At 41.9% G+C, this 24,382-nt stretch overlaps 3 protein-coding genes across 6 annotated transcripts; all 3 read left to right on the plus strand.

Moving 5' to 3' along the window:
- Nucleotides 1-247: 247 nt before the first annotated feature.
- Nucleotides 248-15,264, plus strand: prkacbb (protein kinase, cAMP-dependent, catalytic, beta b). Of its 4 annotated transcripts, XM_031563259.2 has the most exons (11): nt 248-643; nt 4,388-4,396; nt 5,168-5,229; nt 5,455-5,583; nt 5,902-6,000; nt 6,088-6,170; nt 8,308-8,434; nt 8,789-8,884; nt 9,139-9,261; nt 9,561-9,725; nt 12,808-15,264. In XM_031563259.2, exons 1-11 carry the CDS (start codon nt 598-600, stop codon nt 12,931-12,933), a joined length of 1,065 nt encoding a protein of 354 aa, XP_031419119.1. In that variant the 5' UTR covers nt 248-597; the 3' UTR covers nt 12,934-15,264. The 4 variants fall into 4 exon arrangements, with proteins under 4 accessions (XP_031419119.1, XP_031419120.1, XP_012681702.1 ...); XM_031563260.2 differs by lacking the exon at nt 4,388-4,396 and having other exon boundaries at nt 249-643; nt 5,174-5,229; XM_012826248.3 differs by lacking the exon at nt 4,388-4,396 and having other exon boundaries at nt 252-643.
- A 1,070-nt stretch (nt 15,265-16,334) lies between these two features.
- Nucleotides 16,335-18,249, plus strand: exosc4 (exosome component 4). The gene is made up of 3 exons (XM_031563267.2): nt 16,335-16,669; nt 17,320-17,526; nt 17,718-18,249. The coding sequence occupies exons 1-3, from the start codon at nt 16,499-16,501 to the stop codon at nt 18,075-18,077; spliced, it is 738 nt and encodes a 245-aa protein (XP_031419127.1). The 5' UTR covers nt 16,335-16,498; the 3' UTR covers nt 18,078-18,249.
- A 127-nt stretch (nt 18,250-18,376) lies between these two features.
- gpaa1 (glycosylphosphatidylinositol anchor attachment 1) lies at nt 18,377-24,317 on the plus strand. Its single transcript, XM_012826261.3, has 13 exons — nt 18,377-18,480; nt 18,908-19,004; nt 19,169-19,348; nt 19,564-19,675; nt 19,756-19,903; nt 20,057-20,158; nt 20,278-20,474; nt 20,766-20,962; nt 21,147-21,300; nt 22,068-22,139; nt 22,344-22,540; nt 22,694-22,864; nt 23,531-24,317. The coding sequence occupies exons 2-13, from the start codon at nt 18,931-18,933 to the stop codon at nt 23,772-23,774; spliced, it is 1,848 nt and encodes a 615-aa protein (XP_012681715.2). The 5' UTR covers nt 18,377-18,480; nt 18,908-18,930; the 3' UTR covers nt 23,775-24,317.
- Nucleotides 24,318-24,382: the final 65 nt, after the last annotated feature.

The following is a 24,382-nucleotide window of genomic DNA, read 5'->3' on the forward strand; positions in this document are numbered from 1 at the left end:
ATAACTATGCTGACGTTTTTCTCAACTACAGAAAATACAAACATCGGCTTTTTCTGTAGTTCAGAAAATGGTTTATGAAACAAATTGTTTTAAAATAAGCACCCCTACGCTTATCCTTCTCGGACATAAGTACATGAAATTAACATATATTTTAAGCCATATAACAATGTGAGGATGGATACAATGTAGACGATTCTTTGCATTTAGAACTTCCTTGTGGTTGCCAACCTTGTTGGTGTGCTGCTGCTATCACAGGTTGACCGTGGTCGGAAACTAGTCGAGTAGAGAGTCTCTGTACCAGTAATCTCAGTCTGGAATTATCATTGGAAACCGAAGGGATCGACTGTGAGGCGAGACTCCGCTACCAATTTGTAGCGGAGACAAGAGATTTTCATCACTGGTGGAGAGGGGGGGAGCACCGTTAAGGGAACGCAAATACCCATCAGAGTCTCCCCTTTCGAGGACGGACGTTGATGTAAACATTAATTCGAATCAACGTGGTTTAGAAAGTTATAGCTAGGTTAGCGTGGGGAGCACCGTTCTTCCAGCCCTATCGCCATCTCCAGCACTCAAATATACAGCCGTGTCTTCCTCACGATGGGGAACGCTGCAACCGCCAAGAAAGGCAACGAGCTGGAGAGCGGTGAGTGGAGCTGGTTTATGCTGTCATTATTAACCAGATAGATAAACGATGGCTAGAAGAGCTCAGGGTCAACAGCGCAGACATGCTTCCATTCATTTTTGACGGAAGTGTAAATATTCTGTCGCCACTTTCGGCCCATGTATGCTACATTGTTACTTCGAATGCTACCGTGCAAATGATAGCAAGTAACAGCTAGTCAGGAGTCATTCCTCGGGAAATGTACAGAATGCTAGCAGGCTAGAATAGTTGCCATCAACACTAAATCAGATAGGCCTGACATTGTAGAGTTCGCTATTGCTGGATCGTCACGAAGTTTAGCGATAAACCATAAATGTATAGACTAGGTGGAGTATACACTTAGTGCTGTGAAGCCATTATGTGGCAAAGCACAATGTTTAAGTAATCTTAAAGCTTGGTATGCAGTTGGATTTGTCCCCGTTAGCCATAACGGTAATGCTAGCTTGCTTACTAAAGGCCAAGAACTTAGTCTATCCAGTTTTGACTTATGCATTCTGTTGGCAGTTTTTAGATGGTTATATCAGCACTCTTTTGTTTTTACATTCTAGTTGTTTTGTAAATATTATGACTTGCATACAAGAATTTGTGAAGGATTAGTGTTCAGTTAAATTGATTGTGTTGACGGTAGCATAACAAGATTGCTAGCTAGCAGTACAGAGGCAGGGGGCCAGGCCGCCATGGCTAGTACCCTAATGAAGAATGTAAATGCTAAACAACTGCCAGCTTATTGAGCTTTGACATTGGAAACGATTATGGCGTTCATGCATTTGGTACCTTTCATTATAATTGCTTGCTTGGCCATTCACAAGCAGGTTATTGAGGATGACAGAAGGGGCCTAGTTGTTTTGACTTTTTGTTAGAGAGCATCAAGATGCTAACGTTGACAATTCCAGTCAGTAACGCATGCAGGCCCAGTCCGCTATCCAAACTTATTGCTACAAAACTGCGTGTTTTTGACAACATTCGCTCAGACCAACGGAGAGGAACAAGAACAGTATCTCGCAACAGAAACGTTTCTATGTATGTACTTTGGCATGTCGCTGGAGGCATCGACATCCACTGTTGATTAGCAAGCTAACGTTGTTGTACAGCTAACGTTAACGCGTATGCAGAGTTGCAAATTAATTATCATATAAGTTTGATATTAAGCTCTCTAAGACGACAATTAATTTGTTGACAGACAAATATTTCTACGTCAACACTTGTTTCACAGGCGGACCGGCGGTCATGACCGCGTTAGTGTCATGCGAAAGTACAGAGACGGAATTGTCATCTAAATTTGTATTGGTTATTTTAGTTAGATAGATACATGCATGCTTACACCTGTACATGCATAGATATGCAAATATGTATAGAGTATTTAAATAACTAGTCAGAGAGTAAACAATCATGTATTGTATTTATGGTACTATATATATAGTGCTAAAATAGCTTAGAAGTGCATATCATTGAGTAGTGCAACATGTAACCAAAAAAATGATAGCCAATGTTAATAAGCAATTTGGTTGTCAATGCACTGTATGTACTTATTTTTACATTATATGTATTATTATTAAAAAAAAAAAAAAAAAAAATGGTATTTTCTACAGTAGTGAAGAGGGTCTCTTAGGATATGACCAATCTGCTATTGCAGGCTCTCGCTCCTCAGTGTCTCACTGTGTGAGTAGAGCACCACTAGGCACTGACCGAATCTAGTGAAAAAATGACTAATGCAAGCTCCCATTCATAAAAGCACCCTCATAACCGTTCTAGAAGAGATTTATTTTCATTTTGTTTGTTTAGAGTGCCCTCTCCTCTGACTCCCCATCCTCTCCCCCCTTAATCTCTCTGTGCTGTGAAGGTCCCTGGCATACACACACCGACACACACACACACACACACGAAGAGCACGTTTGTCATTGACTAGAACAGCTTGTCATCAGACCTTCGTCAGAGGATAAGTGTAATTACGAGCTTTGAAAGGCTTGACGCAATCAGCCCCAGGCTTGTATTAGTTTGCAGTGTGACACTTTGACGCTTGCTGATAGTCGATGCACTGTGCTGTGTGATAGAGCCAGATTCATTCTCCATAAACAACAAAAACAATTTTCATGGCAGGTGCTTACTATTTCTAAAATACACACATTGTTGAATTCAAAAATTAAAAAAAAAATGTTAAGGAAGCATTGACATTACATTAGTCTTGTAAACAGCAAGCTTTTCTGATCTTATTCCTTAACTTTTAAGTGTTGTCATTTCAAAACAGGCAAAGATGAAGCCACAGCACTGTATTGAACAAGTGCTGTTTCACTTTAAAGTAATGTAATTTGTATTAAGCATATTCCACTGTGCCTTAGATCGATAGCCTGAGATCTAGGTGTGATTTATGTCTTTTGTGCTGAGTGGTGGTCTTGGTCTCAGAAAGGGTGAAGCGCACTGGGCAGCAGCTGTCTGGCAGGTTAGGGTGGTGGAGGTAGGATGGCAGAAGGCGGGACAGGGCTGGGTTTAACCTGGATTATAACACTGACCCACATCAAAGCTAACCTGTTCACACCTGCTAATCTGTCTTGTCAAGGAGAAGGAATCAGCACTCTGTTTATTAGCTCACTGAGTAGTGTGGGAATTCAATGAAACTGTTTTAAGCAAGTAGTTCAAATTTGTATTCTGTCTTTAAGATCCTAACTGTCTTATTGAGTCTAACTGACTTATTGAAAGTGGACCGACAGACAACAGTGACAAACGGTTGGTCTGTGTTGCTGTTTATGCAGGTAGTTGTGGATGTAAACACCTTTTGTGTTATTGCTCCCTAGAAAGCTAGATCTAGGCTTTTAGACCCCTTTGCATGTGTACCACTAACACAATCATAGCTTGAAGTCATCTTTTTCTCCCAGAAGTTATGTCATTGGATGTCACAGATGTGTCTTTATTAAGATCCCATATTTGCTTTCTGAAGACAGTGGTGGATGTTATGCTATACAGTTATACAGACTCACCAGAATTTGGTTCTCTTTCAGAAATGTTTCATGAGTATATGGGTTTGACAACATGGTGTTTCAGTGTTTTTCTTTTTTATCTTTGTATGGACATTTCATTTGTGCTCCCCTCTCCCCCTAAAAGAATCCTCTGCTAACTTTATCGTATCCCAGATGCCCCAGGAAAGCCCGTTCCCAGGCCACGCTTGTGCTGAGTTGAAGTGGCTTGCCTTAAATGGATGTAGCCAGAGGCAGGATTCCCTCAGCCAGATGTCTTCCAGTAACACAAACGTTTAGCCACTCCCCAGCTGTTTCAAAAGGGGAAAATAAAAAAATTAAACAGTTAAACAGAAAATGACAATGGACAGTTACCCAAATTGAGAGAAATGCACATTTCAGCCATTGTGTTCTGCTGTAGAAGAATGCAAACATATCAGGGACTTTCTTGAGTCCTGGTCTGTCTGAAGTCTGAAGACGTTTTTGTCAGTCGAAAGTTTGCTGGATAACAGAAAATGGCCTACTTATAAAGCACCAACAAGCTTGAATACCCAGTATTTTCTGTTCCAATTTCTCTCTCATTTTATGTCTGTTTATGTTTTGAAATTTCAATGGTTATACTTGTCCCATCTGGTCCACGTTTTGTATATCTGATGTGCTTGTTCTACACATAAACCTTGCTCTCTTTCTTTTCTCTTTCTCTCCTTTCTCTTCTCTCTGTCTCTCATCATCACATGCGTGTGGGTGAATGTTCCTGCAAATCCTTGGTGATCTATAGAGACTTTTGGTATGCCCATTCTCTCACCGGGTGGCCAGAATGACAGAAAATGCTCTACAACCCGAGCAATCCTGGCCCATTCAAATGATGCTCAAGTCAATCATTGAACAGGATCTTGTCCTGTTCATCCTCACTGTCTCATTAACCTCTATAGTGTTCACTTCTTTTCTGTCATTCTGGTTGTCTATTGTCTGGTGTGTCCCCCTCATGTTCTGTGGTTCTGTCTTTTTTTTTTGCCTGTTCCGGTACTACTGTGAGTCTCCTAGTTTATTATGATTGTTTTATTTCTCAGTAACAGTAATGGGACAGTCCACAGCTGCATGTTCTGAAAACTCCCATTTTCCTCCCATCCCTAGTAATCAGCCCCCTCTCCCCTCGGCCAACCATGGCTGTTGAACCCTACTGAGTCCTACTACACTTGGCATCACTTGTGACGTTGCCTGCCTTTTGTTTTTGTTTGTTAATGCTAAGAACTAGGAATCTTGTTTTTTATTTTTTTTTCTAGTGGGTACGTAAATTACAAATATTTAATGTAGATGGGAGTTTCACTGTGTGATAGTAGGTCACAGATGACTGTTCCATCCGCTAATTTGACCTAACTCTGAAAATGATTTCCCTGCACTTGAATTCCCAGATACATTAAAGGATTGCATATGTTTGTTGCCTTCCCCATCCCTGAATTTTGAGTGTACCAACAAGTAGACTGTACAGCATTCAGATATCCATTGTCGAATTAGTTCTGTCATCTAACTGCATATTTCCCTCTTTCTTACCCAACAGTTAAAGAGTTTCTTGCCAAAGCCAAAGAAGATTTCCTAAGAAAATGGGAATGTCCGCCACAGGTGAGGGAAGGTTCATTGTACCTGGCCGATACTTGCCAAGTCAAGTGTGTTGATCCATTGTTTGTCAGTGTGTTTGATTCTGCTGTAATCAATAAATGAACATGACCTAGGATATATTTTTGTATTAAATTCAAGATTTACCTTCCATGGTTAAAGAAAGGGCGCTGTTTTCATGTAATCGATTGTTGGCGCTGAACATCCATTCTCTGCGCCTCCCTCCCGCAGAGTACGACTGGCTTAGATGACTTTGACAGACTGAAAACGCTGGGCACTGGCTCCTTTGGCAGAGTCATGCTGGTAAAACTCAAAGGAACAGAGCAGTTCTACGCCATGAAAATCCTGGACAAGCAGAAGGTGGGTGTTTCAAGTGACCTTGTCTTTCATCACCTCTCATGTCCAGTATTTAAATATAATGAATCAGAAATCCCATCCGCCAGAGGTATTTGTGTGATAGTGCTGCGGTTGTTTTGGTAAGACTGGATAGATTATGTGATGTGTGGAAGTGCAGCTCCAGAGGCTCTTTGTAGATTGTTTGTGTAAGGAGGAAGTGGATTTGAATGTTGGAGCGGGTGACAGGAAATGTCTTTTTCAGACTGCTTTCTGAATTCTTGTATTATCATAATGGAACCCCACACCTCACCTCCAGCCTCTTGTCTTTTCTTGTGTGTTCAGGTGGTGAAACTCAAGCAAATAGAACACACACTCAACGAGAAGAGAATATTGCAAGCTGTCTCTTTTCCTTTTCTTGTCAGATTGGAGTTTGCTTTCAAGGTATTTTTTTTCCCCGGGCTGTTTTGTATATTGTATGCAGTTTAAAATAAAAAAAAAATTATGATCTAACTTTTGAAATACCCACAGGACAACTCCAACTTGTATATGGTGATGGAATATGTACCAGGAGGAGAGATGTTCTCACACCTTCGAAGAATTGGCAGGTTCAGGTGTGTGCATGTGTAGTTTCTATTTGTCCACCGTGTCTTGCTGTGTTGTGTTTAAACGGCCTTGGTGTGTCTGAGGTACTGATGCTTCTATCAGTGTGCCACATTCAATTTGGCTGTGAGGCGCAACTTTGGAAGTTCTGGTAAATGACCCATACAGTACTACCTGTTCTATATGAATGCGTGCTCATGGAAATGATTGACGAGTATTGGCGATGCTCCAAAATGACAATATGTCTGAATAGGCTACACTCTCCATTTGACCGTGTCGTTTTTACAATGGCTAAGAGTGTAAGTGAGGGTTTTGTGAAATCATAGGGGGAGGTCTGCTTTGAGAGCGCAGTAAATAGAACATTTGTTCCTTCTTATAAGCATCAGTTGGGGAATATTAATCTGAGAATTGTCACTGTCATGGAAATAAAGAAGTAATTTGATGTGGAGTAGGATGTGTAAAGATAAAAAAAGCCAAGTAATGTGTGACTGAAAAGCCAAGTAATGTGTGACAGAATGCAGTATAGGCTCTAGTAACAGTTACAACAGTAAATGTTTCATTGAATGTGAAGCTACACTGTCAGGTGTACCTCTAAGGATGCTCCTCTGGACAAACATTAAACTGAAGTATGCATGTGCTCAAAAGTACATCTTTACATAGACACTCCTGCCCAAACGTCTGACTGAAGCTCTTGGGCAGCATTATTGGTATTACCTTTTAGTGCTGTTACTCCTTGGCCCTGCAAGAATCAAAACAGAAAGAGAACACCACAGGTACACATTGGGGCTATAGGATGTCAGTCACGCACAACAACACGGGTGATTGGTTGAGCAGGGGAGGGAGGACTGGAAAGGCTTGCTTTCAAGTCTCTGGCCCGCACTACCTTCATTAGCTGGGGTACGTTCGTCGTAGGATTGAAGCTAAGTTAATCAATTGGCCTTTTAGCCCGTTAAGATTAGCGAGCTGATTGAGAACAGCAAATATCGGTTCGTTAACGGCTGATCCGCATCCTAATCATGTGGTTAATTTCAACCAGGCTAAAGTTATCATGGCATTTGCGCGTGCACGTCCTACTTCAAAAGGCAGGAAAGGTCGATCACTAAAACCATGATTTTCTAACGGTATTATGGTTCTAAACTCAAAGAAAAGGGCTCTTTTTTTCTCCGCTGGCGAGTAGGAGATGAACATGAACGCTTATGAAGAATACAAGACCATAATCATGGCAAAATTCTACACCACCACCGCTGTGAGAGCAAGGTGTGTTGGGATGTTTATAGGGTGATATCTATGTGAATACCTGACGGCAAGAGTCAGCTTGTACAGAGGTTTCCTCTACCGGTTTAAATCTGCATGGTTGCTAGTTCAAATCCCCTCACCTCCTTCCTCGATGTAGTTTTACATTTCCTTGGAAGTCGCTTTGAATAAAAGCGTCTGTTAAATGACTAAATATATTAATAACAAATGCAATAAATTGAAGCAGTGAAAATAAATTGTCTGTATTTCTCTCTATTCTTATCATGAGTCCACCGTAATCATTTTCTACAATAATGATATGCTATGGTGTACTAATAACACTCATATAATTATGAGTGCTTTGTTCTCCGCATCACCGACACTACAAAAATGTACCACTCGCAAAAAAGCGCAAGACAGTGGTGTTTGTGGTGTTTGCACTCGAGAAGGTCTTGTAAATTAATGATTCCTTGTCGGCTGAATCGGTAGCGCTCATACAAGAATAATGGATCTTGGCGATCGCAAAGAACTCTCTCCCTCCGCTAATCTAACTCTAATATCAGTCCTTGGTCAATGGGATCCCTCCTTTTTCTGGGGGTGTGGCAAGCTTATCCAGCTACACTTAAGTTAGCCTGCCCTGGAGCAGGTTAGTGCTAATCGATATGTAACTATGGTGATTTATCAAAAGTTGCTTCCACGAACCAAAAAGAGGGGCGTTTTTTATCTTAGCCTGAAAATTAGCCCGCTAAACCGTTTAGCAAGCTACGACGAATACCCCCCTGGTCTTGCCTATTCTAGCTGTAGGAATGTATTTGTCCATATACGTTGTTGTTGCAGGAGGACCCATTATTGTTTGGTGTGATCCATCAAAGCACTGTGTGTGACGATGTGTATGTCTTCCTTGATTTTTCACAGTGAACCACACGCACGATTTTATGCAGCTCAAATAGTCCTGACCTTCGAGTACCTCCACTCACTAGACCTCATCTACAGAGATCTGAAGCCTGAGAACTTGCTCATCGACCAGCATGGCTACATCCAGGTAGGCCTAAAGCTGACCTCTCACTGATGCCTGTTGTAGCCTCTGATGGCCTCCAAGCCTCTCTGTATTCAATATAGACCTGTCTAACCTATATGTTTCAGTTTAGAAAATGCAAGTACAAGGAGAACATGCTGTAATGTTCAATTATATATTTATTACTCCGATTACTGTCCACACCTGTTAAAACACTTTTCTGACTGAACTACTGAATGAAAATGCACTCCTAACCTCTACATATTATTGTTGAATTATTGTTTGTAAAACAGTGTCTTGAAAAAGTGTAGGACTAAAGGCTTGATAAATGCTAAGCCAATATGATCAGTGTGTGAATCCTGGACTGTTTGTTCTCCTCAGGTCACAGACTTTGGCTTTGCCAAAAGAGTGAAGGGCAGAACCTGGACATTGTGTGGAACCCCAGAGTACCTGGCACCAGAGATCATTCTCAGCAAGGTCTCGTTTCCATATACTAATTGATCCCACGCTTCCTTATACATCTCAGTTCTGGGTCAAATCATCTTCCTTGAGTTTAGATGTGCCTTGAGATAATTGATGCCATCTTACAAGTTTGCAAGTTTGAAGCAGTCTTCAAAAAATGTAGAGCCACATAACAAGGTCTTGGTGTCATTTGCAGACAGTGTAAAATTCTGTTATTTTCCATCCATACTGATATGTTGTGTGACGACTGTGTTGGGTTGCTCTTGCAGGGCTACAACAAAGCTGTGGACTGGTGGGCGCTGGGAGTGCTAATTTATGAAATGGCCGCTGGCTACCCCCCTTTCTTCGCTGATCAGCCCATCCAGATCTATGAGAAAATTGTGTCTGGAAAGGTATGGATATGGTGTTCATGTATATGTGCTCATATCTAAAAATCACACATAATTCAAAGCATCGAGAAGGTTATCAGGGGTTTTGTTTATATGAAAGGCCAATCATTTCTGCCCTACGTAGATTTGTTTTTCATAGCTGCATCTATACCCCCTTTTAAAACAATCTCATCCAGGGGACTGCAGCAATCCTTCCAGTGTTAGGCTTCTGTAAATATATTTCATTTCCTTGTTGTAATGATTTTGCAGAAAGGGATAAGATGTTCATGCCGTCAGTAAATCCCATATGTTTCCCCTCGCAGGTACGATTCCCATCCCATTTTAGTTCAGATTTGAAAGACTTGCTGAGGAATTTGCTGCAGGTAGACCTGACCAAGCGTTATGGTAACCTGAAGAATGGAGTGAACGACATAAAGAACCACAAGTGGTTTGCCACAACAGATTGGATCGCCATCTATGAGAGAAAGGTACAGTGTGTTGGCAAATGAACGGAATACATTGTTTGCTTCTTTAGGCTAGTAGGAAGTTTCAGAAGATAACAGAATATGTAGATGAAGAATGTGTGTGTGTGTGTGTGTGTGTGTGTGTGTGTGTGTGTGTGTGTGTGTGTGTGGTCCTGTCTTTATTGATCCGTGATAAATACAAGTTGGTGACATTGGTATATAGAGGAGGACTGTGGTGTTTGGTGAAGCTGTTCATACATACTGTTACAGCTTTGATGTGAAAATGTTTGGAAAACATAGTAGACAAAACAGCTTCCTCAGTAAGCGTTCAATTTCTCCCTAAAAGAAACACTACTGCTCTTGATCCTATGCAATAGCCTTTGTTAGTTGTTAAATGGAGCTGTTAAAAGATGCGAAGCTTCGTATTCACAAATGTACCATTAAAGCCCAGATGTTTCCAAAGTACTGTTTGATGGTCCGGACGGCTGTTGTCCTCCTGCTTGAATTATGCTGTGTTTGTAAACCCAGACCTGACCCAGATCAGGTCACCTGCTTACTGTGCCATGAGGTACATTTAAACAGCCATGTTGAGGTGGGATTTTGTGCGATCACAGCTGACTGTTGAGGGCATTTGAATTATTTTTATAGTATTATAGTCTCTGATTAGTTGGATGATATTTTTTGCTCTGACTGAACTGTTGTGCTGGTTGCAAATTCTTTGTTGAATTATATGCTTGTGAGTATTTATGTGTGCATGTGTAACTCCATTGTTTTCTCACTGTTGGGGAAAGGTTGTATGTTTTGACAAGGGTTGCTCAGGGTTGAATACGAGCTCTAGCTGGTGGAGATGAATAGACACTGATCTTCTATTTTGATTCGATGTCCACTGACGTGACGTCCTGATTTGTTATGGAGTCTTTTTGAGTTCAGTTTGGTATCAATTCATCTTGGAAACAAAGAAAGGTTCATAACAGCACAGTCAGTTGTTCTAGGTCTACATCAAACGTGCTGTGTAAGCAAACATAAATGTTTGTGGGTTGAGATCTTAATAGGTTTATACATGCCAATGGAAGTCTTTGGTGTAGTTGTGCGCTTATCGGAATTCCATGTTTGACACAGGAAAATTGTGTTGCCATAAGAAGGAGCCTCTGACTTCATAGATGTGTCCAGGGTTGGGAATGTGGAAGTAGCTGTAGCTGTCCGTAGTGTGTCTGAGTGTGTGTGTGTGTGTGTGTGTGTGTGTGTGTGTGTGTGCTCACAGGGCAACCTCAATAGGCAGCCAACCTAGGGCCCTATGATTCACTGTCAAAATCACAGTTACATTTTGGAATTACGTGGAGTTGAAAATGTTCAAATAAAATGAAATACATGCGTTATAGGCAACATTTTGCCTGCGTGGGTCACGCATGTTTCGACCTCACATTCTGTGTTTTTTTTTAAAATAAATACAGTGATGGCAAACTGACACATCCCAATGCGTTGTGAACCAAAGAGGAAATTCGGTCATTCGTATGATGTAAATTAACACAGGAGACTACAGCTGGTCATGGGGGCAGTATCTGAGTATTCTTAGAACAACCATAACTTAGTCTACATGTAGATTCTATCATAACCTAAGTAAGTAACAGACTCTTGTAACCGGAAACAGGAATGAAATCTCCCCTTATGAACGTTTGCAACTTTTTCTATTATATAAATTGAATTGAAACATGATAAATGTTTTTTAGTTTTCATTAAAACTTGCAGGACTCACTGTTGCCATAACAGACAGACTATTTTCTATCCCACCCCCTACACCCTCTCCCTACCCACTTTGACTCCAGTTGCGTGTTCACATGGAGGGTCCGCCACATTAAGTGTCATCCCACACCAGCTGCCAACAGCGAGCCTGCAGGAAGTGCAATGTTCATTTACTGTACAGAGTCATTGACAACAATATGAGTAAAACTGATATTTGCAGCACAATCAGTAAAAACACTGAACATCAAAAAAAACAAGCAGCCCTGCATAATCCCACTTGTGTGAGTCTCCATAAGACTGAGTATGGACAAGTGCAGTGCAGCTCCCAATACAAATAATATAAGGTGGGAAAAGGAAAGGAATCATATACACGGTCTCCCAATGGTGTTTTTAAATATTTCTGTTCATTATGTCCATGTAAACAACTCTGATGTCAAGTTTGTCTGTCGGTCCCAAAGTTTACCCCTCATATTACACCCTATCCCTTCATTGAAAATACCCTCCGCAGCCATGAGAGTCACTCCACACGGAGTTACACTGTGTGTCGGAGTGGGAGTGTGGAGGGGCCAGTTCGGAAAGGGTTAGATTTTGGACAGTGTATGCAGGACGGCAACAAAAGCGCAGAGCAAGTAACACGAGAGAGGTGGAGTATAATATAAGGTGCAGTTAAGGCAAGAAATGTAAACCAAACCACATCGAACATGTGCATTACAGCCAGCTTTAAAGTGAGACCAAAGTCCTTATAGGCTAGTCGCGCCACGGCCATCTTGGCTATGTCTCCAGGCAGCTATTTCGGGCAAACAAGATCAGGCTCCTCCTATCTAAGATCTCTGAGAGGGCAGGACTTCCAGTTACAAATCCGCCATATTTAATGTTACGGATCCCCTCCTATTTCTCCATTAATTTTCCAGTCAGTGATTTGTCGCCCCCCCTTATAACGTCTCTGGTGTAACCATGTAGTCTTAAATTAGGTTATACGTTGTGATTGCAGCGCTCTGCAAATCAAAAACAATTTCTATAATTATTGGTGAATATATGTGCGCCCTTTTTTAACATTTTATATCTTAGTAGGCTCTACAAAGTAATTGGTATCTTGTACGTGTCAGTTACTCACAACCGACTGAGTGTTTTAGTGTTTTCAGGAAGTTTCTACATCTTGGCAGCATATGTTGGCACGCTGCAGTCCTGCCGTTTTATTTTTACCTCAGGCAGGGTATTTGCATATGAACTGAATTAACATGCTCTATGAATGTCTTATTCTGTTTGAATCATACTCTGTTGTACGTGTACCTCTGTTGAAGATGTAGTCAAATGTGTCACTTGAATGTCTTGCTGAATACTAAATCAATCTTTCTGGCATTCACAGGTGGAGGCTCCCTTCATACCAAAGTGCAGAGGCGCTGGGGACACAAGCAACTTTGATGACTATGAGGAAGAGGAAATTCGCGTCTCTCTGACAGAGAAATGTGCAAAAGAGTTTGCTGAGTTTTAGTGAGTGAGAACATGGGTACATCAGGGCTAATATGTAGATTCACAACACAAGAAAAAAAATAAGGGGATCTTTGCACTCTAAAGACATGGGGTGGAGCCGCGACCACAACATCATTCGAAAAATTCTTGAGTAGTTCCTTCATTCCACATGGCTAACAGGAGGTCACCGTGATCCTCGTGCCCAGCAGGCACTTAAACGTCATACACTGGCACAGTAAAGCAGACACATCACTGTTTCATTTGGACCCCTTTTACCCTCCCCGGCCCTGCCCTGCCCCCCTGGTTAATCAGCTTGGAAGCATTCTTTGTTGTCTTGGATGTTGTGTTCCCTATTAAATTGGTGGTATTTTGCGGAGAAAAAAAAATGGGAAAGAGAAATAAAAGGAAGATCGATTTTTTTTAAGTGCAAAACCTGAAAGACATAAGGCCAAATTAACATCACCACGTGTCAACACAGTATAACTTCCAAGCCTAATGTTCGTGGCAGTATCACACCGGTTTGTGTGACTTGAAAGGTGTTGACTCCAGTTCTTGACAGTTTTGTCTGTTATGCGTCAGTTCTTTTACTTTCTTTCTTTTTTTTTTTTTGAGTACTATTGAGAGAGAGGGAAAAACCTCATACCTCAGACTAGACCACTGATGAATCTTTTGGCCAGCCTTCAGTAGTATTTGTTTTTTTTTCTGTGCATATCTGTCTGTTCAATCTAGTATGTTTTTAAAACAAAAGAAAAAGACCACGAGTGTTCAAAGCATGACCAAAACGAGAGCTAAGTGGATGGCAGAAGAGGAGTGCCTTAGAGCTTCCTCTGTACTTGCCTTAGCAACTCCGTACCACCAAACCCAGAGAGCATTCATCCTCCAGCCTCCCGTCACTAGCGATCTCGGCTTGTTAAACTGCAGTGAAAGGCTAGCCGCAATGGGGAGATGGGACAAACAACACTTAAGCCGAATTGTACCCAGGCAATTTAAGCAGCCAAATTCTATTCAAAGCACAATGGTGTTTGGCGGCAGCAGTGAAATTCAGGTGTGTGGATTTGGCTCAGTCATCCAGTATGTTGACATGCATTGTTACATTTTGCAATTTAGTGTTTTGATTTGAAAACTGAGCTTGTCAGAGAAAGTGCACCCAAGGGAAGTAGCCTTGTAACCCAATGTAAGTTTCAGTTCACACTCTCCTTATATCAAATGTTTAAGGCCTTCAGGCAACAAAACCGGGGTATAAAGTTATTGGAAAACGAATTGGCCCATAGTGCCAGATCTAGTATCGTTATCTACAGGACTGGTTAAGTCTTTCCTCTTCATTTCAAGCTGTTGTGTTCACGCTGTTTTGCAAATTTCTCGATGACCGAAATTGTAAAACCGCCCAAATTCCACGCTTTCCCCCATTGTTGCAGTTGACCTGTGTTTCTTTGTTTCATTCTTATGACCGAATGTAGAGTTGCAACTCTTAGGTATGCATATTGTTTTAAATGCTTGATTTTCAAGGTACATTCTCACACATACAAACACACACTTTTATGACATGAAAGTGACGAAGATGAAAAAACAAGCTGAGGTTTGTTTGCCTCTGCTCCTTTGTATCACATATAATCCAGTTATTGTTCAGCTCATAACATAATGCATATATGCATTGTTTCTTATATATGTTTTATTTATACACATATTAGAGAGATGCTAATAAATTTTATTTTTAAAATTGCATAGTTCTTGCTTTACTTTGGATTTTTTATTGTTGCTGTGAGACCGGACAGTTTTCTTTTTCTTGTCTTTATTTTTTTTTTAATGTGTGTTCAAGTCCGTCACAAAATATACTAGTGTTCTTACTGCAAAGGACTTGTCAGTCTACATTGAGGCTACTGGACAATTTGAATGGAGAGTCCCCTCTAACTTTTCACTGAAGACAATTCCTATTCTGTTTTTATTGTTGTTTGTTTTGAAAGTTTTCTCACATTCAATTACTTTACACATCAGTTGTGTCATTAGGCCAATACTGGGGCATTTTCTGTCCAGCATTGTTGAAATTATATGTCCAAAATTCTTTGCTGTAGCAGATTTTACGTAAGTACATATTATATATATATATAAATATATCTATATCTATATATATATATCTATATATATATATATCTATATATATAGATAGATATATATATATGTATAAATATACATATATAGTCACCTTAATAAAAGATGAACCTTTGTATTAAAAATAAAATGTCACAATTTTTATATTTAATTTTGACCTGAAGAGGATATGATGTGTGCTAGCTGTATGCAATACAGACTTACAGTTACTGCTGTTGTTTGAGATTTTAATAAATGCTGAAGATCACATTTGGCAGATTTTGGTGCGCAGCATATTAGAAATGCATTTCCAAAAGGAATAGCTTTATATATGTGAGGAATCATTATCACCAGATTCTCAAGTGTGAATCACTAATTAATATATACACCATTTGTTATACTGGGATAAAAAACGGATTCACGCCTATGTCTAACCATTACAGTAATTAACTTAATTAACACTACAAGGTGCAAGTGACCTTATAATTTCATGGAGTAAGTGAGATTAGAAGCTTTGGAGCAAGAAGGGATTCATTGCTAAATTCAGATATGGTCCAGACTCCCATGGCCAGTAGTACTTAACAACAGCTATTTAAAACATGGACCTCATTCTTTTATCAAAGAATACTATGATTTAGGGCAGGTGCAGTTCATATCAGAATAACTAAATCTGACATGTAAATGTTGTGTACCGTATTTGCATAGCATACTTTGTATACATGGAGTAGGCTTAGTGGCCAGGCAGTTATAGTCGTCAGCTATCTTTCATTAGTATAGTATATATAAACGTATCTTTTATATTTATATATATATATATATATATAAGAAAACCATGTCTAAGGACGCCTTCAAAGTGGTGTTGTCTGGTGAATCTAAGGACGTCTTCAAAGTGGTGTTGTCTGGTGAAATAAGTTGAAAGTGTAAGGTAATGAAATGCACGAAAGGCTTGAGAATGACGGGTATTAATATCGTTACATTTAAGTATCCTCCAACCCGTCTGTAGCATCAATAAAGTATGGACGCCGACTAGAAGTTTGTAGAAATTGGTGACGTATTTTAGCTAAGTGACTTGCTTTGTAGCTTTATCTTTTTTCGCGGTTAGTAGAGGGATAGCTACAGACATACTTAAATATATAATGCGTTTGAAGTTTATATATAGACGACATACACATGCATTTTATTGAACAGAATCGAATGCAGGGTCTCTTACAGTTATTTCACCACCACGGGTTTTATTTGGTCGATTTTTTTCAAATGTCATTCATTCTCTCAGGGAAAAAAATAAATAAATAAAAAGGGACCTTGCAAAAATACTAATCTATGCACACATATTGACGATGCTCACTCCCACACTCAAAACCTCCCTCTGAATTTAGGTAACAGAATTGCAGCCGCATGGTGCTCTGGGTATTGAGGTCTGTGCAACACACGTGGGTCACATCACACCGGAAGTTCCGACTTCATTGCTATCAATAACTACTCCAAACTGTAGCGGTCCCAATATGGCTGGAATCGAGTTGCTGTCGGACCAGGGATATCGGCTGGATGGTAGGAAAGCCACCGAGCTTCGCAAAGTTCAAGCACGAATGGGCGTTTTCGGTCAGGCTGATGGCTCTGCCTATTTAGAGCAAGGAAACACCAAGGTACTGGCTGTCGTGTATGGTCCTCACGAGGTAAGTACGGATTCTCTTTGCATGTTGTAAGCATAGCAAAGTTTCAAAAATGTTCCTGCAAAAATCTGCAATGTTACTGCCCACGACGTTGCTCAAATGCTCTGTGTAAATGGTTGAATAAGGGGACATATTGAGCTGTTAAGGAGCTGTGCACCTAAACTTTCGGTCTGCATCTCAGTCTTACTAGCTAGTTAGCAGGTAATTACATATGTTTTGCTTAGGCGCTCCAGTCTGTAAAGGCACAGCATGTACATCTTGTTCGTAACGTGCTCACATTCATATCTTCCCGGGGACACTGATCCCAAAGACAACTGTGATCAGGTCCGTGAAAACAAAACACGACCGTTTTTACCGTCACTTTCTGCAGTTACTTTAATCTCCTTCCGTCAGTCAGAAGCTCAAAAAGCCATTGGGCCTTGAGGCTGTAAACGATTGAAAGCCACAAGAACACAGCTAAGGGGCCAAGAAATGAAGGGAGGTTACTGCTAGATTTGTGTTAAATATTTGTCATATTTTGGCCTACTTCATGTCATCCACCATTGTAGCTCTATTTTTACTGCCTCAGCACCACAACCATATATTTTACTTCATACGAAGGCTTGTCATTTGATTACTGTCCCCCAGTTTGTAACTTTGCCCCTATATTTCAGGTGCGAGGTGCGAGGAGCAAGATCCTGTATGACCGGGCAGTCATTAACTGCCAGTACAGTATGGCCACCTTCAGCACGGCGGAAAGAAAGAGGCGGCCACACGGAGATCGCAAATCCAGTGAGATGAGCCTTCATCTGAAACAGACTTTTGAGGCTGCAGTGCTCACACAGCTGTACCCCCGGTCCCAAATTGACATCTATGTCAAGGTACCAACTCTAGCTCTGTTGTTGCATAGAAGACTAATATTTGGGGATGCTCTGCCTGATTTTAACTCCAGAAATGCTTTGGAATCGTTCATTTGGCTTGTTAAAGAAATTCTGTTTGTATATTTGTGATGTATAAACTCTGGAGGTCCAGTGTACCTTCAACCCTCTAAACTTGTGCTCTGCCCCAACAGATCTTACAGGCAGACGGTGGGAACTACAGTGCCTGTGTGAATGCTGCAACTCTAGCAGTTATCGATGCGGGCATCCCCATGCGTGACTATGTGTGCGCCTGCACAGCGGGTTTTGTGGATGACACGCCACTGGCTGACTTGTGCCACGCGGAAGAGAGTGGTGGGGGCACCTCACTAGCCGTGGCTTTGCTGCCCCGCGGTGGGCAGATTGCCCTGCTGCAGATGGACGCTAGGCTCCACCAGGACCACCTAGACACACTGATGGAGGCAGCCATGACTGCTTGCAAAGGGGTCAGTAAAGTGCTGGATGAGGTTGTGCGGCAGCACCTGCAGGAGATGTCCATCCTGACAGGAGAGTGAGGAAGACTGTGAGAGGGAATGGAAATTGGACTCGACTGCTCCAATGAATGAGTGGAAGAATTCTATGTGGGCTGGTTTTTGCATTCTAGAAAACTCTGTTCTGTCATGTCCTTTGCAACTGAGCTGTACTTTATATAAACTGAGAAAATAAATCTTTGTTTGTTTCTTAATAGAGTGGTCTCCCGAGTGTCCTAACCCAAATAAACGTTATGCCTGTGTGTTTGTGTTTATGGAAGTACATGTAAACTCAAAGTTAGTACACCTCCTTGCCAGAAGGGGGAGACAAAATAAAAAGGTTACGCCGTGTAAACGGGTTTGTCCGGTGAATTATAAGGCCGGCGAGAAACAAGGAAATGCTGAGCTAGCCTTGACAGTACCTGCCGTCTTGCAGCAAGTGGAAAGGGTAGGTAAAGATAAGTGCTAAATGTGTGTTTTTACGTGTTGCTTGGGTAATGAATCAATGTTCCTGGTATTGTGTGGCTGCTGAAATGGTATTTTGCACGCACATTGTCTCTTAAATTCACTTCACTTGCTATGTTTTTCATCAAATCGGGGTGGAGACAATGGATGAGCTGGGTGGTTGTCACTCATACAATGACCATCTCATCGTAAAATGGATTAAAGTACAGTTTATGTTTTGGATTGTTAGGCTGTGAAGTTGTAAACATGCCATCACTGTGCATGTATTATATTGGTGGGGATACATCTATTAATCCCTGAACAGATTCACTATAATTTATAGACTGGTTATACTGTCTTATATTCATTTGTTTTATTCAGTGGCTTACAGCCGCCAGGGTTTGCACATTTTGAAATTCTTTACATGCCAGGCAGGGTAGTACTTCAAGACATCATGGGGCTGTTATCAGACCCAAACCGCAGGAGAGCTCTTACCAACCTCCTAACCCGCCTCAACACACCGATATGGTATGTTTTTAAGTTTTCTTTATTGACATCTGTTGTAAATAGCAAATATGAAATGAATCGGGTTTTTTCTATTCTGACTATAGATATAAATTCGTAAACGTTTATGTTACTAATGACTTTAATATGCTCGCATATTGTATGCCCTGACTTCGTGTGCTCTGTAGTTTGGTGTGCTATGTAGCTGGTTTGGCCTGGTTCATGGGCCTTGCATTTGAGCCGTTTACGCTGCGAACATACATGTCAGAGAATGCAATGGGGTCCACCATGGTGGAGGAGAGGTTCCCAGCCGGAGAGCGGGCTCTTGCCACAGGGAGGGAGTTTGCTGCTCACAAGAGGAAGGCTGGGTAAGTGAGTGAACTTATGTTGAGGAACACCCTGTAGCAATGATGAGGCTTTTGTGGGATCAAGTTAAACTTAAGATCAGTTTTGTTACACCATTTTAAACAGGACATTCTTACTTGGGCCTCTAGGTTGTACATGTCCTACATGTCTCCGTGTTGGTCTCTCTGTTTCTCACTCTCACCTTTCCTCATTCAATTAATGAAATGTCTGTGTGCAGTGGGATGCCTGTAGATTGGTTGGTGAAAACCATGCAAGCCCGTGGGTTGGAGGTCTACACCCAGCAGTTCTCTCGCACCCTGCCTTTCCCTGATGAAAACACAGAGAGATATGTAAGTGTGCACTTGGGTGAATCCTCAAACCCAAATTTGGTCCTGTTAATCCTGAATTGTCTCTCCTGTATTCCCCGCAGATGGTAAAGGGGACTAACGTTTATGGCATCTTGCGCGCCCCCCGAGCGTCACGCACAGAAGCGCTGGTGCTCACCGCCTCCTGCAGCGAAGGCAACAGCAACCACCAGGCAGTGGGGCTGCTGCTTGGGCTGGCTCAGTACTTTCGGAGTGAGTCCTGGTTATCCATTATTGCTTTGGAAAAAATAAACTGTCCACTGTAGAAATAGACAAACGGCAACACAGGCCATCACACGGAGTGTTTTAATGTCATCACGAATGTTAAAATGGGTTCTCGTACTATTTGTCGTGCTTGTCCTACAGATCAGGTCTATTGGGCTAAAGACATCATATTCCTTGTGAATGAATATGATCTTATCGGCATGCAGGCCTGGCTGGAGGGCTACCATCACACCAACATCACAGGTCAGTCTCATGTACAATTAACTAAGATGAATCTTAAGCCACTACACACGGACACACTCAGGCCACACACCATTAGCTCATTCCGTAATGCTTACCCTTCCTCTCCTCGGGTCCTTCAGGCATGGACTATACACCCCTTCAGGGTCGGGGAGGCTCTATCCAGGCAGCCCTCTCTCTGGAACTCAACTCTGATGTCATCACCAGTTTAGACCTGGTTCTGGAGGGTCTCAATGGCCAGCTCCCCAACCTGGATCTGGCCAATCTTTTCTATGCCTTCTGTCAGAAGATCGATATTCTGTGTACCATCCAGGGCAAGGTAACGTGGTCAGACACACTTTAGGGCATTCAACATCGAGGTTATGTTGAGCATCATATGTTTTTTTTTTTTTATCTGTAATTGTGTACTGAACTTAATGTTTACTGAACTGGAAAAAAAATGAAAGAACTTAAAGGTACAGAGTGTGGTTTTTAGTGGCATCTTGTGGTGAAGTTGCTATTGTTAGATTACATAGATGTCAGTGATCCACGTTGTGCATGTTTATGCTGGAGGAGGGGGTTGGATGAACACGTGTAAGCACTGCTCCTCTGTGTTTATGTGGGCATACAGCTCCAGAGGAGTGACTGGGACACCCCGTCGGGCTACACCCATGCTGCCCAGACCATGATGCTGATGGTGATGAAGCAGGCCAGTGGGCGGTCCTGGGGGGACCACGGCCTCTTCCTGCGCTACCACATCGAGGCCGCCACCATCAAGGGCATCAATAGCTTCCGCCAGTACAAGACCGATGCCACCACCATTGGCAGGTGATTTGGCAGTCATGCACCATTTCAAATAAAAAATGCCAAACCCTTAGAAGATATTAAATATATGTAGAGCAGAGATGTAGAGATATCTTCTCTCTCTTTTGAGAGACATTTCTCAAATGCGTGTTCAATTCATGAATTCCTGACACATCTTCACACACGTGTGTGTGTCTCTGACTCATAGGCTTCTGGAGGGCATGTTTAGGAAGTTGAACAATCTTCTGGAGCGTCTCCACCAGTCCTACTTCTTCTATCTGATGCCGTCACTCTCCCACTTCGTCTCTATCGGCTACTACATGCCAGCGTTCGGCCTGCTGGCCGTGATCCTTCTTCTCAAAGTATCCTCACCTTACATGTGTGTCTGAAACACTGGCTCTTTGGAGTCCGGTGAGATATCTTGGAAAAACAAATGATTACCCCCGTCACTGGAACCCTTTCATTCAAAGTGTGTACGGGGAGGGGTTATAGGAGTTTGGTCTTTTCAAAAAGGCAGTTCACCAAAGTCTGTGAAGCAACACCATGAACTCAGTACTTTTGTTTGGAATTCTCACGTTGATGATTGTGTCATAGCGACTATGTTTCAAACACTCATGCATGGAGTAGGAATGGTTGCATGTCGCAGGTCTTAAAGTGGCATTATGTAGGAATTGTACTTCAGTGTTAGGATTAGCAGTTTTACCTTAAAATAACAGCTTAAAAAAAATTGGGGCGCTACAATGAAGTTTAATATGGAGAATCGCCTCCGTGCCATTGCCATACCAGGGTCCGTAGGCATATTACTGGGTTATGTAGGTTTGCCTGAAGTAAGTAGCTTATTTGCCGTCTTGCTTTGTCTTGTGTTGCACTTGCTTGATGTTTGACTGTGTTAGGAAAGTTGTCATAGTGTCAAAGTAAGCAAATTTCAAGAGGTTTTGCTAGGTTTAGCCGCTAGCATCTTGTTAGCGATTAGCAATTCCTACATAATGCCACTGTAACAATCTGTACAATACTGGATAATTGTGTGTTCAATAGTAATTGGAAAGGTAGCGATGTGATGTATTTCCTGTATATGTTGGCACCATATAGTATAGGGGTTTGTCTATGTTAAACCTTGACCACAGTACAGGCATTAGACCTGTGGGTGCAGCTTGGGACCCCGCCCCCGGGAACAGAGGATGGAGTAGCTGGTGTGGAGCCGGTAGGACTGAATCAGATCGTTCATTGAACATTTAATTATACTTTATAGGACATATTACCCTTCATCCAGCAGTTTCATTCTTTAAAACAAACAAACAAACAAAATATATATATATATTGTCAACGCCATTCTTCCTCCCTCTATATTCTCTACCTCCTTTGCTGCTTTATCTTTTTATTCTCTTCTTTCCTCCCTCTTTCTCAGGCCTCGAGCCCAAGCGTGTTGTCCATCCTGACTCCGTTGGTCATCAGCCACATGACGGGGGCGGCTCTGTACACCCTGCCCATCCGCTCTCAGGAGATGGCTGTGGAGCACTTCCCCGTGTCTGAGACGGAGGCTGTGGTTCTCACCGCCATCGCCATCTACACAGCCGGCCTGGCCCTGCCCCACAACACACACAAGTACAGCACACACACACACACACACACACACACCTTTTCTCTTTTTCACACACTCTCTCATACACATATACAGTCAAAAATAAATACTCTGCAAAAGTCCACTAGTTCAAAATAAAGAGCTTTGCCTGCATTCGCTCCTGTCCGTCTTCCCAGGTTCCTGGTGGGAGAGGGCACAGAGAAGGGCTGGAAGGTGCTGAAGCTGGTGGCTCTGCTGTACCTGGCCGTGCTGCTGGGCTGCACCGCCCTCATCAACTTCTCCCTGGGATTCATCCTGGCAGTCACCCTGGTGCCCATTGCCGCCTTCGTCACGCCCCATCTGCCCAAGTAAGTGCCCCACTTGCTCAGTTTCTCCATCTCTTTTTGTCTCTGCAAATTAGAGCAGCGGCTGCCAGTGTTCCAACTCTGTCTTGAATGACGAAGTTAAGGATGGGAACACAAATGAATGTGATATACGGTATAAAGCATGACTGAGAAATGACCTTTTGAATAATGTCTCTGTAAGAGCCAAATTCATGATTTCATCTGTTATAATAATTTAGTTTAAAAAGATTTAAAAAGGTATCTGAAGATAAATAATTTCATTAGGATTTGAAAGAATGTTTAGGTTAAACTATATAATTTAGTATTGTATTTAAAAGCTGAATAACTTGTCAGAATGTAAGCTTCCAATCAGATGACGTTACGTCAGTATAATACCTGCGTGTTGGACTTTTAGTTTAGATTTGAGCTCAGAGATGTTGGAAGCGACATCGTTTTTTGACCGTGTGAACTTGTAACTCTAAGTTTTCTAGTAAACATTTTTTATGGAAGATTTACTTGTCTCACTCGCGTGTCAATTAATAGTTTCTAAGACTGAACTCAAAATTGTGGTACAGAAGACTCAGAACAGACGGAGTGCCACTACAGTCTCTATTAGATTCATGACTTTGTATCTGATTCTGTTTGCAGAAGAATGTTTATTTCTGTCTGTACTTGCTCTCTCTCTCTTAGGGTGGTAAGCACAACCATCATGGTTCTCCTGAGCCCTGGTTTCACGCTGCTCTACTGCGTGTTTGTGTACCAAGAGCTCCAGGAGGCGCCGGTCTCTCTGGGTGAGGGTTGGATCCTCTACCTGTCTGTTATCTCGCAGGGCATCCTGGACCACAGCCTGTACGGCTCGCTGGTCTACCCTCTGCTGGCTCTGTTTGTCTACCCATGCTGGTTGCTCTTCTGGAACATTCTCTTCTGGAAGTAAAGGGGTCACGTCTGAGCAGTGACCGGAGCACAGCCTGGTCCAGAGTCAGCTTCCGACCCCCCCACCCCCCGTGCTGTCATGACCTTTCAGAGATTAGACATGTACACTGATCTCAGGTCTGTGGTCTACCGGCCATCCTGGTTAAAAGGGAAAGTGGAGATCTTACCAGGGAGGCTAAGGTGCTGTATGTACACACCAGATGGGAATGGACAGCACTGACTGGTTTAAGTTAATGTGTTTTTTTTTAAATTATTATTTATTTTTTTAAGACCAGGCTTATGCAAGTACCTGTGTGCATGAAAGAGTTGTGAAGCTGTAAATAAGTGTGAATATGTGAAAACAGATTTGCATAAGGTCTGCAGGACACCTGGCTGACACTTGGGGTATGTTGGAAAAATGTCTCATTTTGTTTATGTTATGTGTTTATGTATGTTTATGTTGTTTATGCACTTAAAACTTCAATGTTTTACATTGCGTGCCTGATCCACGCCCTTTTCACCTCAAGAGCTGAATACTACTAATAAAAAAGCCTATTTCGTAAAACCTGAGATTCAGTTTATGTATTAGTCCAGTTCAATGACATTGAATAATGTATAAATCATTAGGCA

Source organism: Clupea harengus, chromosome 25 (assembly GCF_900700415.2).
Source record: "Clupea harengus chromosome 25, Ch_v2.0.2, whole genome shotgun sequence".
Lineage (NCBI taxonomy): Eukaryota > Metazoa > Chordata > Actinopteri > Clupeiformes > Clupeidae > Clupea > Clupea harengus.